The sequence below is a fragment of the Orcinus orca genome, chromosome 7 (assembly GCF_937001465.1).
Source record: "Orcinus orca chromosome 7, mOrcOrc1.1, whole genome shotgun sequence".
Taxonomy (NCBI): Eukaryota; Metazoa; Chordata; class Mammalia; order Artiodactyla; family Delphinidae; genus Orcinus; species Orcinus orca.
The window spans coordinates 57,737,926-57,752,915 of record NC_064565.1 but is presented as its reverse complement, the minus strand read 5'-3'; the positions used below and the strand labels follow the sequence as shown (position 1 = coordinate 57,752,915).

The following is a 14,990-nucleotide window of genomic DNA, read 5'->3' as shown; positions in this document are numbered from 1 at the left end:
CATTTTTATTCTTTTGGAATGACTGGTTCCTCTGTTGTTACCATCTTTCCACAGACAGCTGTATGGGCATCAATGTTCACAGTGGCCTTGAAGAAGCTGTCCGTCCTCTGTAGTTCCCTCTAGGATAGGCAGGCTTGTCTTGGAATCTCCCTACCTCTACTTTTACACTTGTTTCTTGTTTTCAGTCCTCCTATTCCTTTTCTCCTTTTCCTTCCCTCCTACTTGTAGTCTTACCTAGTACTTTTCTGCTGCCCCTTAGCTTATACCAGTTCCATAATGCTTCATTACCCTTCCTTTTCTTGCCTCCATCAAGGCTCACAGAACTGAGTTCTAATCCTTATTCCTAACCTTACTCTCAACAAGGTAACACACCTAGTCCACTTATGAAAGTATTCTACTTATCTCTCAATGTTTTGATAAGGGACAAATATTTAACATTCAGGAATTACTTTTAAGTGCTGTGGACTAGAAGCATGGGGCAGGCAAGGCGTGGAGATCATTTTGGATGGGAAAGCCTTCCCATTTTCCTTACATCATACCAAGCAGGCAAAGCCTAAATGTCGGGCAGGTGTCATACCTGCCCATCTTTTCAAATAAAGTTTGAAAAGGGACCCTGGGACATCATCAGTGATGGTGGGATCTCTTCTTTTACCAACAGAAGCATCATCTAAATGAGTCCAGGTTGGATTAGGTAAAGAATGAGATGGAGAAGGAGATGTGTCCTTGGAATCAGCCAATCTCATAGCCTGGGGCAGGCGTTTGTGGTCAGCTGAGTCCCACTGCCTTGGGATTAGCCAGCTTTACTTTCTGTTTCAACAATAAGAAGTCTTGCAAAACTGCTGGCATGTGAGACAGAGGAATCCAGAAAGTTTTGGCATCTTTTCCAGCAGCATAATGGGTTTTAGGGAAGAGACTTGTGAGAGCGTGGTCCATGCATTCCACCACCAGGGAGAGGTCCATGTTCACAAGGGATGTAGAGCCTTTCAGTTTGTCTAGACCTGTAAAAAGAGACAAAAGTACATTTGCTCTGTGGAAGAAGAGGAATAGGGGAGTGTGAGCCTAGGTTGCAAAGGAGAGGATGCAGTGAGGGAATTTATTTTGCATTTGCCATTATAACTGGGTCCCCTTGTGATGGGTTTCTATCTATTCCTCAGAAAAGGATGCAACAGTGATTTCTTTAGACCACTGGCTCTCAAACTTGAGTGAGAAGCAGAATCTCCTAGAGGGCTTGTTAAAAGCCAGGTCCCACCTCTAGTTTCTGACTCAGTGAGTGTGAAGTGGAGCCCAAGAATTTGCACTTCTATCAAGTTTCCAGCTGATGCTGATGGCGCTGGTCCACGGACCAAACTTTGAGAAGTGCTACTTTAAACCAATGTAGGAAAGATACTTCACAAAGTCTCGGAGGCTCCTGAACCCAGGAAGTTAGTAGTTTGATTCCGTATTTGTTTTACAGGAGTACTAAGTTTATAGGAAATGTGAGTGTTCACAAGTGCTTGCGCCTGTGTGTGCATACACTCATATAACATGTGCCTCTATAAGTCAGTGAATAAAGAGAGAATTATCTCCCAAAGTCCTGACTCAGGAAGCTAAAGGTATCCTGCTTCTCAGGTAAATGAAGTGTTTGAGTAACGAGCTAAGATACTTTTTTAAAAAAATAAATAAATTTATTTATTTATTTATTTTTGGCTACATTGGGTCTTCGTTGCTGTGCACGGGCTTTCTCTATTTGCGGCAAGCGGGGGCTACTCTTTGTTGTGGTGCACGTGCTCTCATTGCGGTGGCTTCTCTTATTGTGGAGCATAGGCTCTAGGGGCGTGAGCTAGAGCAGCACGCGGACTCAGTAACTGTGGCACATGGGCTCAGTAGTTGTGGGTTGCGGATCTAGAGCACAGCCTCGGTAGTTATGGCACACGGGCTTAGTTGCTCCGCGGCATGTGGGATCTTCCCAGACCAGGGCTCAAACCCATGTCCCCTGCACTGGCAGGCAGATTCTTAACCACTGCGCCACCAGGGAAGTCCCGAGCTAAGATACCTTTAAAGAGGCAGGTATTTTATCAAGGGAGTGGTGATGGCTTGGAGAATTCCTCCTAAGCTCTTAAAACATACCTTGCGTTGTGTCTTCTCAAGGGAAAATCTATTGTGTTAAATCTTTCTTTCTACTTCAGGGCCAGTAGCCAAAAGTTGTTCAAAGAGTCTAATTGAGGCTAGCTCGTAAGTCTTAGTCAATTTTAAACTCCTACTACTCCACCTTGCGCAATGAAGCAAGGTGAGCTTAAATTTGTGGTCTACTTTGGAACTGAGTCTGGCTGATCTTGAGGTCCTGGCTCAGAAAACTCTAATGAGCACCCAGGACAAAATAGGGCTCTAAGCCTTTGGGAATTCTGAGAAAGGACACCTGACCCAGGGGCCAAGTCAAAAATAATTTTGAGATGGAAGTTGATGATATATTCACAGGCACTTAGAAAGTATCAACGTCAACATCAAACAGGGAAAGCTCTTTTCAATGAGGGATTTTGTTTCCGAACTTACTTAGAACCTTCAGAGGCGGTACGTGAGTGAGAAACAGAGTTTAATGGCAGTGGTTGTAACCCTACACATAGTGACATATCAGCACTGGGAGGTTTGTCAAACCAGATGTTCTAGTTGACGTGTGTGTGTGTGTGTGTGTGTGTGTGTGTGTGTGTGTGTGTGTGTGTGTGTGGTGAGGTGGCTGGGGAACTCAGTCTACAAACTTCCCCCGGTGGATCTGACTAGGCTCTTGGCTCCACCTTGAAAACTCCTGACCTTGAACCTTGCCACAGTTGGCTGTCTTACCAAGCCTGCTGATGAAGAGGTAAGGTCACAGCAGGGGTTAGAGTGACACAAAATTAGGTGGGGCCCTGTTTGGCTCAAAGCAGGAGCTTAGTAAGTGTTCGAGGAATGGCAAATAAACTAACAGGGCCATGACGTTTGACGTGGAGGTGGGTCCCTCATACAGGAAGTTCCAGCAGTTCCTCAATGCCTCTTCGCTGTTGCAGTGCACGGCCCGAGAATAGATGGCGAAGTCAGGCTGTCTGGGTTTAGATCTAGCTCTTCCACTTACTAGCTCTGCCACTTTGGGCAAGTTAAATCCCTGTGTCTCTGTTTCTATAAAATTCAGAGGGTTTGTTTGGGCATTTTAAACGAAAGAGTTTGTGTAAAGCACTTAGAATGGTGACAAGTACATAGTAAATGTTCACTATGTGTTAGTCATTGTTATCCAATCTTTATGATTATTCCTCTATCCCTGACTCAGTCTGACTTATGTTACTTTTCCTTCCATCTCCATCTCCCATGCATTCCTGCTCCAGAAGACTTCCACCCAAATAATTTCTTCCTGTTTAGGCTTATTCAAACCTGACCTTTCATATAAAGGCTTCTTAACCAGCAGTACTTTTTATCCTGTGCTGAATTTCTTGGTAATTAGACAGCATACTATCTAGCACCCCTTCTGGGCTGTTAGGTTGTGTCTCAGAAGTAAAGGATCAAGTTTCTTGCATGTTGTACAGTCTCATCTGCTTACATTTTGTTGTCAACTAGCTTGTAAGCTAGTTAAGGGTCAAAGTCTGAGTGTTTATATTTTGTAACCTCCATAAATCCTTGAACAATGTTGAATGAGTGGTCGGTGATTACCAAAAAGAGGAGGTTTGGGTAGAGGTGATGACCGTGGGCTCCAGTTCAGGCACGGCCTGGGGGAGTTGTATAAGCTTGGGTAGGACATTTCCCCTTTCCAAGCCTCTGCTCACTACTATAGTTCTTTTGAGGAATAAATGATATAATTTATAAGGCACTTAGTATAGAACTTGGCACTTAGTAAATGCTCAGTAAGTGTTTATAAACACTTGGAGGAGCAAGAGATGACACTGGAATTAATAAGGATCCCTGATCCATATTTGAGATCTCTATTGGTGTATTACCATGAGAACCTTATTTTTTCAATTATGTTTGAGTCTCCTTCAAGCTGTCTAGGACAATGAATACCAGAGAACCCTGGGTCCACCCAGAAACTCACTTTTTTCGATGTAGCCTTCTCCGTATTGTTGTTTGATGTCTGGAGGCAGATGCTTCCAAATGGTGAGTTTTCTTTCGGTGGTCTTTACTGGATCTGACAGTTCTGTTTTGAACAATCCTGGTTCAATGCATGCGACGTGCACATCAAAAGCTTTCATGTCCCGCCTGTGAAAAGAGCCCATAGAAGATGTTTAATCCAGGCTTACTTGGAGAATGTTTGCTTATGAATCTTTTCATGGAATCATGGAATGGGGTGCATGGGAAAGAGCATGTTGTTCTACCCTCTCAGTTTGCAGATGAGGAAACTGAAGTTCAGGGTGGTGACGTGAGGGCTGGTTTAGTGGCAGAACAGGGAAGGGATCTGGGTAGACCCATCCCCAGTGCAGTGTTCCCCCAAAAGATAGTGTCTCATTAAGTTGACAAGCATATAGTGTCTGGTACATAAATAAATGTTCAGTGAATGTTAGCACCTATTATTTTCTAATATGCCCATCTTTGCTTTACCTTAAGCTGTCATTGAAGGCTTCTACTGCATACTTGGATGGAGCGTAACCCCCTCCACTGAATGCAAGCCGACCCCCAATGCTGGAGACGTTGATAACCCTCCCTCGAGCTTTCTTGACCAAGGGGAGCATATTTAACGTGACACTGATGAGTCCAAACAGGTTCACTTCAGTAGGTTCTCTGTAGTCCTCCACTGTCAGCCAGTCGGTGGGCGCCATCACGCCGAGAACACCAGCATTGTTGATCAGACCCCAGAGACCTAGAACAGAGAGGAAGGGAAGGAGGTGTGGTAGAAGGTGGCATTATATGGGCATCCTTGATGGAAATACAGCCCCTTGCTTTACCTGATGGTGCCATTTCCTGCTCCTAGTCATACTCCTTCCTGCTTTGAAATGCTTTACTGTCTTGGGAAGTGAGAGCACAGAGGGTGGGAGGCTAAACTGAAATGGCTGAAGTTCTGTGACTGGAAGCCAATCTCACAATTCTTCTGTTTCTGCTTCTGAATGTCAAATACTGATACTGTCTGAGTGAGACTTTTTGCTTTTTAATCTCAGATGTGAGTAAATTGGTCGATTTTTCCTACCGTGCTAGATGGCAAAGCCAGAGAATATTTATAAACAGTTCTTTATAGACAAAGAACAACATTGATCTATTTCCCAGTTATTTTTGGTAAAAATCCAGTCATTCACTTGGCTTATTTTATGGTGGGGAGCATTTAATATTGTTAAAGGTGTTTGGAATTCAAGCATTAAAAAATAACTGGAGCCTCATCAAACCATTGTTTTTGAAAGTTTCAGAGTCTCAACTATATGATGAAGATGTGATAGAGAAAAATCACATACATTTGTTTTTTCCTTTGTGGACTCAAATATCTTCATTCATGAGAATATTTCAAACTTGATCCAAGCCAATAAAAGTATTCTAGTTCAGAATGCTGCCATCTTTGCAGAATCTAAGGCAGAATGAGGTCCAGTGACTCACTACTCTATCACGACTATCTAAGACACCTTTGCTCAGATCCTCAGACCATTTTCTTCCTTTCCCAGTGAAAATGTGTGAGCTCTGGAACCATTTTGTAGTGAGAAGTGGGTCCCAATCCAGCTGACAATTTGGAGATTGCCCCCATAATCTCCTGTGGCTTTTAGCCCCAAGTTCTTTGCTGTGCAGGGGGCTAGAGTAACAGTTCACAGGAAAAGACCCGGAAAAGTTAATACCTCTATCTCAGTTCTAAATTCACCCACTGGGACTTAGGATAACGTGGCCTGTGTCTCTCATGCATGTAGAGAGCTTGCAACTTAGAACTACTCAGAGGGTTATTCTAAAATTTCTCCAATCTTCTCCAGTACACAGCTGGTATTTAGGAAACATTTTTTTGGAGGAACTATTTAAAATCAGAACACGTTTTACTTAGCTTTGGTAACTTCTCAACACCCCTTTCATTCTTGCCATCCCCACATCACTCACCTTTCTCCCCTGCTTGGTTTTTCACCCACTGGGCAGTCCTCTTGACACTTTCTGGGTCAGTTACATCCAGAAGCACCGTTTGGAGCCTTTCTGAGGTTTCTTCCTTCAAAGCTGTTGATCCTGATTTAGTCAGACAGGCAGCAATTACATGAAATCCTTTTTTATCGAAAGTTCTGGCTGCCAAGTTTCCAAAGCCAGTGTCACACCCGGTGATGAAAATGTACTTATCAGTGATGTCTGTGATCTTTAGCTGTCCTTTATAATGCCATAGAAAACCACAAAGGATCAGGAGGGCTAACAGCCAAAAGAGCATTTCCCCCCGTGTATGACAGAGACACTTCTTTCTTGAACAGTAAAAGAAGATGGTGTCCTGAGTGTTCAAAATTAGAAAGAAAACTCAAATTAGAACCATTAAGGCATTATAACCCAGGAGTGATGAACTTAAGATATCTTAATGCATTTGAATGGATAAATAGATAGTTAAAAATACAATAACTCTTATTTGGTTGAGAAGATGGCCATTTAAGTGCTAAAACACTCCTCTAAAGTAATGCCAAAACTAACCAAGTAGTAGAAAAAGTAATGGCAAAGTTGACACAGGTCATTGGATTGATAAGACATTTATTTCCTGCATATATATGCAAATATGTCTTTCCTTAATAAGGAATACAAACATACAAAGAGATAGAATGGTACACACACACACTCATGTGCACACATACACACAATTTTATTTCTGTTGCTTTATAAGGAACATATTGTTTCAGATAAAAAATAGTGTAATATATCTTCACTTATCATGGAAAATTTGGGCTCTGCTTTCATCTTTTTTTCCTGCCAAAAGATCTATAGCTAAAGAAAGAAAAAAAGAGTAAAAGAATTACTAACTGATAAACATAAGTCAGAGGTAGATGGTAGGTTTGTGCAAACTAGTTGATTCTTGTGATATAGCTGTGACTATTTCTAAAGCAGTCAGGTTTTTAGACTATCGTGGTGTAAAAATTTGGTATAGTTTCTCCAAATCTTCCCTCTGTAGGAGTTATTCATTGTTGCAAATCATGTCCATGTAGCAGGATTTCCCCTTCTCAAATATATAAATACATTAAAAATATAGAATTTTGAGGGGTGGGGTGGTGTAACCAACTCTTGCAAAATTTCATATTTAGACATTTTGAGGAAATTTCATGTTTATACATTCAATTAGTATAGTGTTTTGTTCAAGTCCTGGTCTTGATAAATAATTGTCAAATAATGAAATGTTGACTATATTCCCTGAATAGATTCTGTAGCCTTTATTGCAATCCGAACTCCCAAGGGAATTTTGTGAAAAATGCAAATACTCATGGGGTTTAACGTGCCCTAGAGCAGAGAGTGGAAATTTTCTGTGTCATTGTGTTTGGCCGATGGCAGGCATAAGGTGAGCAATAGTAAAACAATGGCTTACATTTATGAAGCATTCTGCACTGTATTTACATATAGGTCTCATTTGATCCTCTTAACAGCTTTCTCAGTTAGAGAGGGCACATTACCTGCCTCATTTTATAGGAGAATTAATATGCCAGTTAATAAGTATAAAACGAATGATGGAATTAGCAAATCATCATTTGGCAACTGACATAGTGACAATTGTTCCAGGCAATTTTAAACTAGTGGGTGAAATTCTGACGAGAAACAATAACCATCGAATCTCAAAGAATCTCTGCGTAAGATTTGTACTAATTAAAAAGAGAGCAATAGTAATTTCACAGTGGAGAAACCTGACAGATACCACTTTAACCAAGTGATAAAAATGAACACTACTAGTTATGGGACAAACCAACATCATGTCCCTCCTGGTATAGCCACTGAGAAGGACACAGCAGCACTTCTGTGCATAACTGAAAGCTAATCATGCATAAGGCACTTCTTTCAATTCCACACAATGTATGGCCTGTACTCTTCAAAAATGTCAAAGGCATGAATGAAGGAAAAGAAGGACTGAAGACTGTTCCTGATTAATGGAGACTAAATAGGAGTGACAACCCCATGCAACTTGTGATCGTGCACCAGAAAATCATTTTTGTCTTTTGTCAAAAGGAACATTTTTAGGTTGACAAGTGAAATTTGAGTAAGCTCTGATAAATAATACTGCATGAATATCAATTTCTCAATTTTTATAATTTACTATGATTATGTAGAAAATGTCCTGCTTTTTAGGAAATACACACAGAAGTATTAAAAGATTAAGTAGCACCATGTCTTCAACTTACTCTCAAACAGTTTAGGAAATAGTAAGAATATGTATATAAACAAATATATTAAGAACACATTTGTTCTCTAAGGAGAGAATAAGAGTGTAAATGTGGTACAATGTCAATATCTGGGGATTCTGGGTTGTACTATTCTTTCAACTTTTCCATAAGTTTGAAATTAATTCAAAACAAAAAAGTTAAAAATTTGGCAAAGGAAAAGAAAACTTTTTTTTTTTTTTTTCTGAGAAAAGTGTTCGACTGCTTTGAGTTCCATGCACAGAATAGGTAAGAACTATTTCATACCCAGGACTTCAGAACCTAGTGACCGTGGACACTGAGCTTTCTGCCTTCTACTCTTTGGCAAGTTCACCTTCATAACCACTGGAGAAAAACAAAAACTCAAACCAAAGCAGTCAGACTCCCTCTTCTCTCCTCATCTTCTCTACACCCCATTCAACCTCCTCCTTCCCTAGCCAAACCAATTTTTCCTTGATAACAAGCAAACAGAGAGTAGGTTTTAGTTGTTAGGGATGGGCTCACGTTCAAATGTGTTGTCCTCACTAGTTACCCCTCTGGGCTGAGGGTCATTTCAGATGCTGGTGTCCCAGCCTGCAGCCCGAATTTGAGGACAGCAGACCTTGACCTAGAGTTTTGCAAAGCCTGTCCTTTCCCCAAAGATTATCATCCCAAAATACTGGTCTTCTTCAGTTCCTAAGGTTCACATTCCTCTAGGTCATTGGACCAAGTCAGCCACAAACCAACACATACCTTTGTCCTCTAATAGTATTTTAGCCAAGATGCCACCTCTGAGTAACAACCCTGGGTCGGTCAGAGTCATTGGGAACATGACCTGTACACAGAAGCTGATTGATGGCTGATTGGTTCATTGACCACCGAGAAGTAAATGAGTAACAGCAACTAATAGGTCTGCTTCAACCTTAGTCTGCCAGGTGTGGTCACCTCCACATAGTTCTCTGGTGACAGCAATTCAGTGACTCAGGACACTGACTTTAGTTGCTTGGGTTGTTTGCTTATCCGTTGTGTTTTCCAATTTATCTCACACAAACTGCTTGGTAGGGGCAAGAAGTACCTAGGTCTGCGATAGTCCTTCTAGCACTCAGGGGCTGTGAGCCCCTTGACTCGTCAAGGACAAGAACCAAGTAAGAGAAAGCAGATCTGCAGCCCCTACAGTGCAGTGCAAAAGGATGGGTGCAATTCTGAATATAAGTCCTCTGAACTGGTCATGGAAATTTTTCTTAAGCCAAGATAAAATTTGGAAAAGCAAGGACCAAGGTCTCTCTCACACACACACACACACACACACACACACACACACACACACACACACACACACAGACACAGACACATACACACACAACAATTAGAGCAGGGCTTAGGAGCCCAGGCCTTGGAATCAGGCCGGTAAAGTTTCAGTCTCAGTTCCTCTACCATCAGAAGGCCTTTGGGTAAATTACTTTTATTGTCTTCACCTCCATTTTTCTATCTGTAATATGGAGATAATAATTTCTACCTTGAAGAGTACTTGGTGAAATAAAGTGACTAGGCGTGCTACACAGGAAGAACCTTGTCGTATGGCAGGATCAACCACTTTCACTTTGTGAGGGGGCTGCTCTATGCATTGCCCATATTTTGGATTGGGTTCTCAACCTCAGTACTTCTGCAATTTTGGGTCAGATAATTCTTTGTTATGGGGTTTGTCCTGTGTATTACAGGGTGTTTAGCAGCACCCCTGGCCTCTATCGTCTAGATGCCAGTAGACCCCCTCCCCAGTTGTGACAACCAAAAAACCAAAAGTGTCTCCAGACATTGCCAGATGGCCCCTGGGGATAAAAGCACTCCCATTTGAGAACCACTGGTCTAGCACTGCCTTGTCTTGGGGGCCCAGAACTGTACAGCCTCAGAACTACTTTTCTGGAAACTCAGTTGTTGGTTCCTCAGTAGTGCCACATTGATAAGAGTTCATATTTTTTTATGGTCTTACCAGAAAAGTTTTGTTATTTATAAATATTATTCATACCCTGCTGCTGTAAGCATCGATTTCTATGTTTATAAAAAAATAATTGCCTTTTTGTCATCAGGAGGATAGGAGGCAGTGAACAAAGCCAAATTTGTGTGTGATACAATTTGTGAATTTAGAAATTACCAAATGAGCACTCACAGCTTTTATGAGGCCTAAATTGTGGCTGAGCCCTTTGAGTTTAGACCTCTCTGGACTCCTCTGGGGCACCTTTCAGATGGGTGGCCTGCTCACTACAGAATTCAGAGGATGCTCCTAGAAAGCCATGGTCCTTGGGATTCCCAGTTGACCAAGTCAGGTAGAAATGATAATAACTCTATGATTTATTGAGTATTACCACATTCTAGGTGCTCTGCTAGGATCTAGAAATATCTTTCTCATTCAAAACTTACAGTAAAATGATCTGTATTTTATAGATGAGGAAACAAATTCAGAAATGCATGTTAATTGGCTCAAGATAGAATTGTGCTGCTCTGGGGACTGCTAGGCAGGCCACTCGATCCCAGCATCCATGCTTTAATCCTCTGCTCCACTGCTACCTGGATTCCCATGCCACTCTGGGCTATGTGTACACTTCTCTACACCACCTGTGCATTGTGGGATAGTTGGTATTAAGTAAATAAATGTGGAAGGAAAGAAGGAGGAGAGGGAGAGAAGGAAGTTTCCACTTGAACACCAGGGTTCTAGTGATAATTGGATTCATCTTTGAGCCCTCTAGATCATCAGGGCATCATCAACATCATTATTATCGTCATCTAGTCACACTTCCAATTTAGATAACTTTAAACATTTTTGAAAAGTGTTCAAATAAAATTTTATCTCATTAAATTGTCAGAATACTTCTGTGAGCTAAGTAGGGTAGATGTCATACATAAGGTCGTTTGCCAGGAGCGGCTAGATCTAAAATTTTGATCTCAATTCCTAAACTGTGTAAAAAGAAAAGTAGAAATAGAAAGAGATGAACACATTATCAGTCAATAGGAAAAATGAAAATACATGATCAGAATTCTCCACCATGCCACAAAGCCTCAAAAGGAACCAAGAAAGGAGAACTAATTTTCTCTTTCATCTGCACGTGAAGGGCTGAAGAGTAACTGCTTGGCTGCTGCTATAGGAAAATATTGCAACTCGATTGCTGACCTTGCCCACTTCTGCTTCTTTTAATTTTCTCTCTCTGGGTTTCTTTTCCTAGTAAAATATCTAAAATAAGATCCTTTGATATCACTTCTCTTAGTCATCTTCCTGTGCTCTTTAAAAATAAATGACACAGTCTAAAAGAAACAAAACGGAAAATAATGTCTTAACGTTTCAATGTCATTGCAAGGTATACTTTTTATAACAAATGTAGAATTCTTTCCATACAGCTTGGTTTTATTTCCACAGAACTTCACAAAAGGCTTTGTTTTAGAAAGCAATACTGAGACTAGTCAATCACACTGATTGTTAAGGGATTTGTAGAATCTTTATTTTTTTTCAATCTGTTGCAGTCATGGCCTGAGTTGAATCCACAACTAAGTTTTTATCAAAATACATCAAATAGAGAACATTTAGCAATTGTTTTCTAAAATATTTTCTTTCTGAGGTTCTCTTGCACAAGCTTTCTTAGTGTTGACAGCAGTCTGACCGGACGTGTATGTCCTTTGTACGTTTAAATATTGTAAACCTGGTTAATTGACACCAAATTCCTTTTTATTTTTACCTTTTCATTGAGTCAAGAAATTCTGTCACTATTTAACCTAACTGCCCTTTCTGAGATTTCTGTGGCACTTTTCTTTAAGAAAAATGAAACTTGCACCTAATGACACAAACTAATTCGTATGACTAGTGAATGATGTTCCTGTGAAAAAAATGTTCAAGTTGGGCACCCAGAAATCTAAAAAAATTTTTAAAAATGAAGCTGAGGGACCTTACCTGAAATAGCCTTACATAAGGCAACAAATGGTCCGTTGAGGGTCTGATTAAAATGATAATGATTATGATGTCCCTGATAATACGGCTGAGATGGTATTTATCCTTGTAAGTTCCCTCACTCAGTGGGATGAAGAAGCTCCTCCACCAGTTATGTTCCTCTTGCATCCTGCTTCCTGCAGGAGGGAGGCAGCCCATGGTACCCAGTGTGCCCTGTGGAGTGGGACACTGAGGTATGGAGAGGAGTGTTCCTCTTTGCAGACTCATTCAGTCTCCTGGCAGAGGTGTGCCAGCCCACTCTTTTGTAGGCAAGACCTGACGAATTTATGTTTTGCATTCTTTAGTTCTAAGGAAAAAAGTATCTCTTTCTTTTGCTTTCTCTCAAAACTTTTAAATTATAATTGATAAAAACATCCATAATAATAAATTAATTAATTAATATTTCCAGTCCCTCCTAGGTTTATTATTTTGCCCATATGCTTCCTGACAGTACTGGCAGGTTAAGAATTGTTGTTAAAGCCATGGTTACCTTATTTATGTTGCTGAATAAAAGTTGCTAATTGGAAGACATTGTATATTGTATTTTATTATAGCTTAGTTACAAAGCTTCAAGGAAAGCTTAGAATACAGAGAGAACGTTATGTAGAGATGCAGAAAGCATGTTCAGATCTTCAGTATATTTCTTTTAGTCTCAGTTATCTTTGAGCAGAAGCAGAGTTTTTAAAGACAGTACCTTGAGAAAGTGACATGCCTTATAAGGGTTTTAGAACGAATTCCCATTTTCTCCATTTGATATGTATGAGATAATAATTTTTTCCTTGCATTTAAATATTGAGCTTTGTCCTAAAAATTGGACACACTTTTCGAATGTCTAAAGTACAACAAAGGTGATACAACATTTAATTTGCATTTTATGCAGTATCTAGCCAAGGATTTTTTTTAGAGCACTTACTAAGCTAAATAAAACATAATCCTTACCCTGGAGCTAATAGTGTAGCAGGACATTTCAGAACTATTTGTACAACCCTAAATTGAATTTTAATTTAAAAGTGTGTTTTCTTTAAACTTTTTCCCCAGCTGCTAAAAATCAACCCGCTGAGAGAGAGACACCACACTACCGTTTGCGTCATAAAGCCTTTAACAAGGGCTGTCCTTGAAGCCACTAAACTGACTTTCTCCCTTTCTCATTGTATGTTGGGAGTTTCAAGTAAAATCCCAACCTGAATCGTAAAATGGAGAGTAAATATATTATTATTGTCATCCCAGCGCCCAGCGATCAAATGTGGGTTGAGGAATTTCCCTGCTTCCTTCTGGACTAGACAACATCTTTCTCACTCAGCTAGCGTGTGTGTATATAATATTTGCCTAAATTGGCATCTGAAAATATTGGTAAAGCAGGTAGACAAACAGACCTGACCTGCAGTCGGTAGCAGATCTGTTGTTCCAATCAGAAACTCAGCTAAGATTCCCACTCTTTTTGGAGCCTCTTCCCACTCCAGTTTGCAGTTAATTATAAGATTCACAGATGGTGTCAAATAAGCACAGAGAGATGAACTAGATGTAAATGTAATTGTAACTCTAGGGTGCTAAAGAACATTCAGAGAGAAACCTGGGGAAGTTCAAGGCCAGGTCTCGAGGGATACTGAGATCATTTCTGTGGTGAGATGGACCTAGGGCCTGTTACAGCCTCCTAACATATCACTTTTTTTTTTTTTTTATAGCAACCATTGACTGCAGCATGAAAGACAACTTGATTCATTTTGTAAGACAAAACAGTTGGAAGACTGACATGAGAAATGAAGGAATAAATGACAGTTACCTTATTTAAGATGAATGGGGACACAGAAGCTGGTGTGGACTGGCTGGGCTGCTTGTAATCTGCCCGATCTGCCCGCTGTGCTGGGGAAAGAAGGGTTGTGCCACCCTGGCGTCGAAGATCCTCTTAGTGTGGAGGTGCCTGGCCTCCTGTCAGACTCAAAGTGCTTAAATGTGTGAGGAGTCCTCAGGTTCCCTCCTCGCTCTGTGAGTCACCCTCGCTGTGACTCGGGGTGATGACTAAATCTCTCTTCTGCGGTTGAAGGAAGCCAAGAAGTTGTGGGTCACGTGTTTCCAAAGGAATCAGCAGTATCTTTAGTAAATGAAAGGTAATTACTTTTAGAAGGGAATTACAAATGATCAATAACACCACTTTCACTGTGAGTACTGAAATAATTAACATGGAGACATTCTTTTGCCCAGTGCCTTGTTTTAATTATTTAATTTTTGAATTATGATTATTGTTCATGATCTCTAGTTATTTTTTTCCTCCCTGTTAACACGCCTTTGCTGATTTAGTACTCCTTCCCTCCTAAGAGTGTAGGTAGGGGAAACCAGTCTCTGATGATTCATTTTTACCACTTTTGTTGTTGTTGTTGTTGTTGTTGTTGTACATTGGAGAGCAAGGAGATCAAAACATTTTAAGGAAATGAGAGAGTGGACTTATTTATAAGTCTTAATTTGTGTTTTAAGGTATGACAAGGAGATATTACTGAAGTGGTCTCTAGAACTGAGACCACTGGGAAGAGGAAAGGACGCCCCCTCCCTGCCCAGAGTTGGTCTGTTTTAGGGTCATCACAATTGACCTGGCATATCCTGGGATGCAACGGAAAGTACCAAGGCTGCAGGTGCTAATATATACACCAGCCCCACCCATCCCCAAGCCTGTCACCTTTACCCTAGGCACTCAAGCTGGTACAAACGCCACTGATTGTTTAGTTTCAGTCTCTTTATATACTGATTTGTTGCTATACGTCTCAGATTTCCCAGGCTTCTGTGTC

General features: G+C 40.7%; 1 protein-coding gene across 1 annotated transcript; it reads right to left on the bottom strand.

Annotated features, from left to right (window-relative positions):
- Positions 1-396: 396 nt before the first annotated feature.
- Positions 397-14,199, bottom strand: DHRS9 (dehydrogenase/reductase 9). The gene is made up of 5 exons (XM_004267271.3): positions 13,994-14,199; positions 5,998-6,367; positions 4,534-4,792; positions 4,031-4,194; positions 397-998 (listed from the first exon to the last, which is right to left on the bottom strand). The coding sequence occupies exons 2-5, from the start codon at positions 6,308-6,310 to the stop codon at positions 766-768; spliced, it is 969 nt and encodes a 322-aa protein (XP_004267319.1). The 5' UTR covers positions 6,311-6,367; positions 13,994-14,199; the 3' UTR covers positions 397-765.
- Positions 14,200-14,990: the final 791 nt, after the last annotated feature.

Excerpts from the sequence above, each read along its gene's own strand:
- DHRS9 (XM_004267271.3), bottom strand. The coding sequence starts at position 6,310 with ATGCTCTTTTGGCTGTTAGCCCTCCTGATCCTTTGTGGTTTTCTATGG. Across the intron at positions 4,793-5,997 it reads AAACCAAGCAGGGGAGAAAG|GTCTCTGGGGTCTGATCAAC; the intron begins GTGAGTGATGTG and ends TCTCTGTTCTAG. Across the intron at positions 999-4,030 it reads AGAAGGCTACATCGAAAAAA|GTCTAGACAAACTGAAAGGC; the intron begins GTGAGTTTCTGG and ends CTCTTTTTACAG.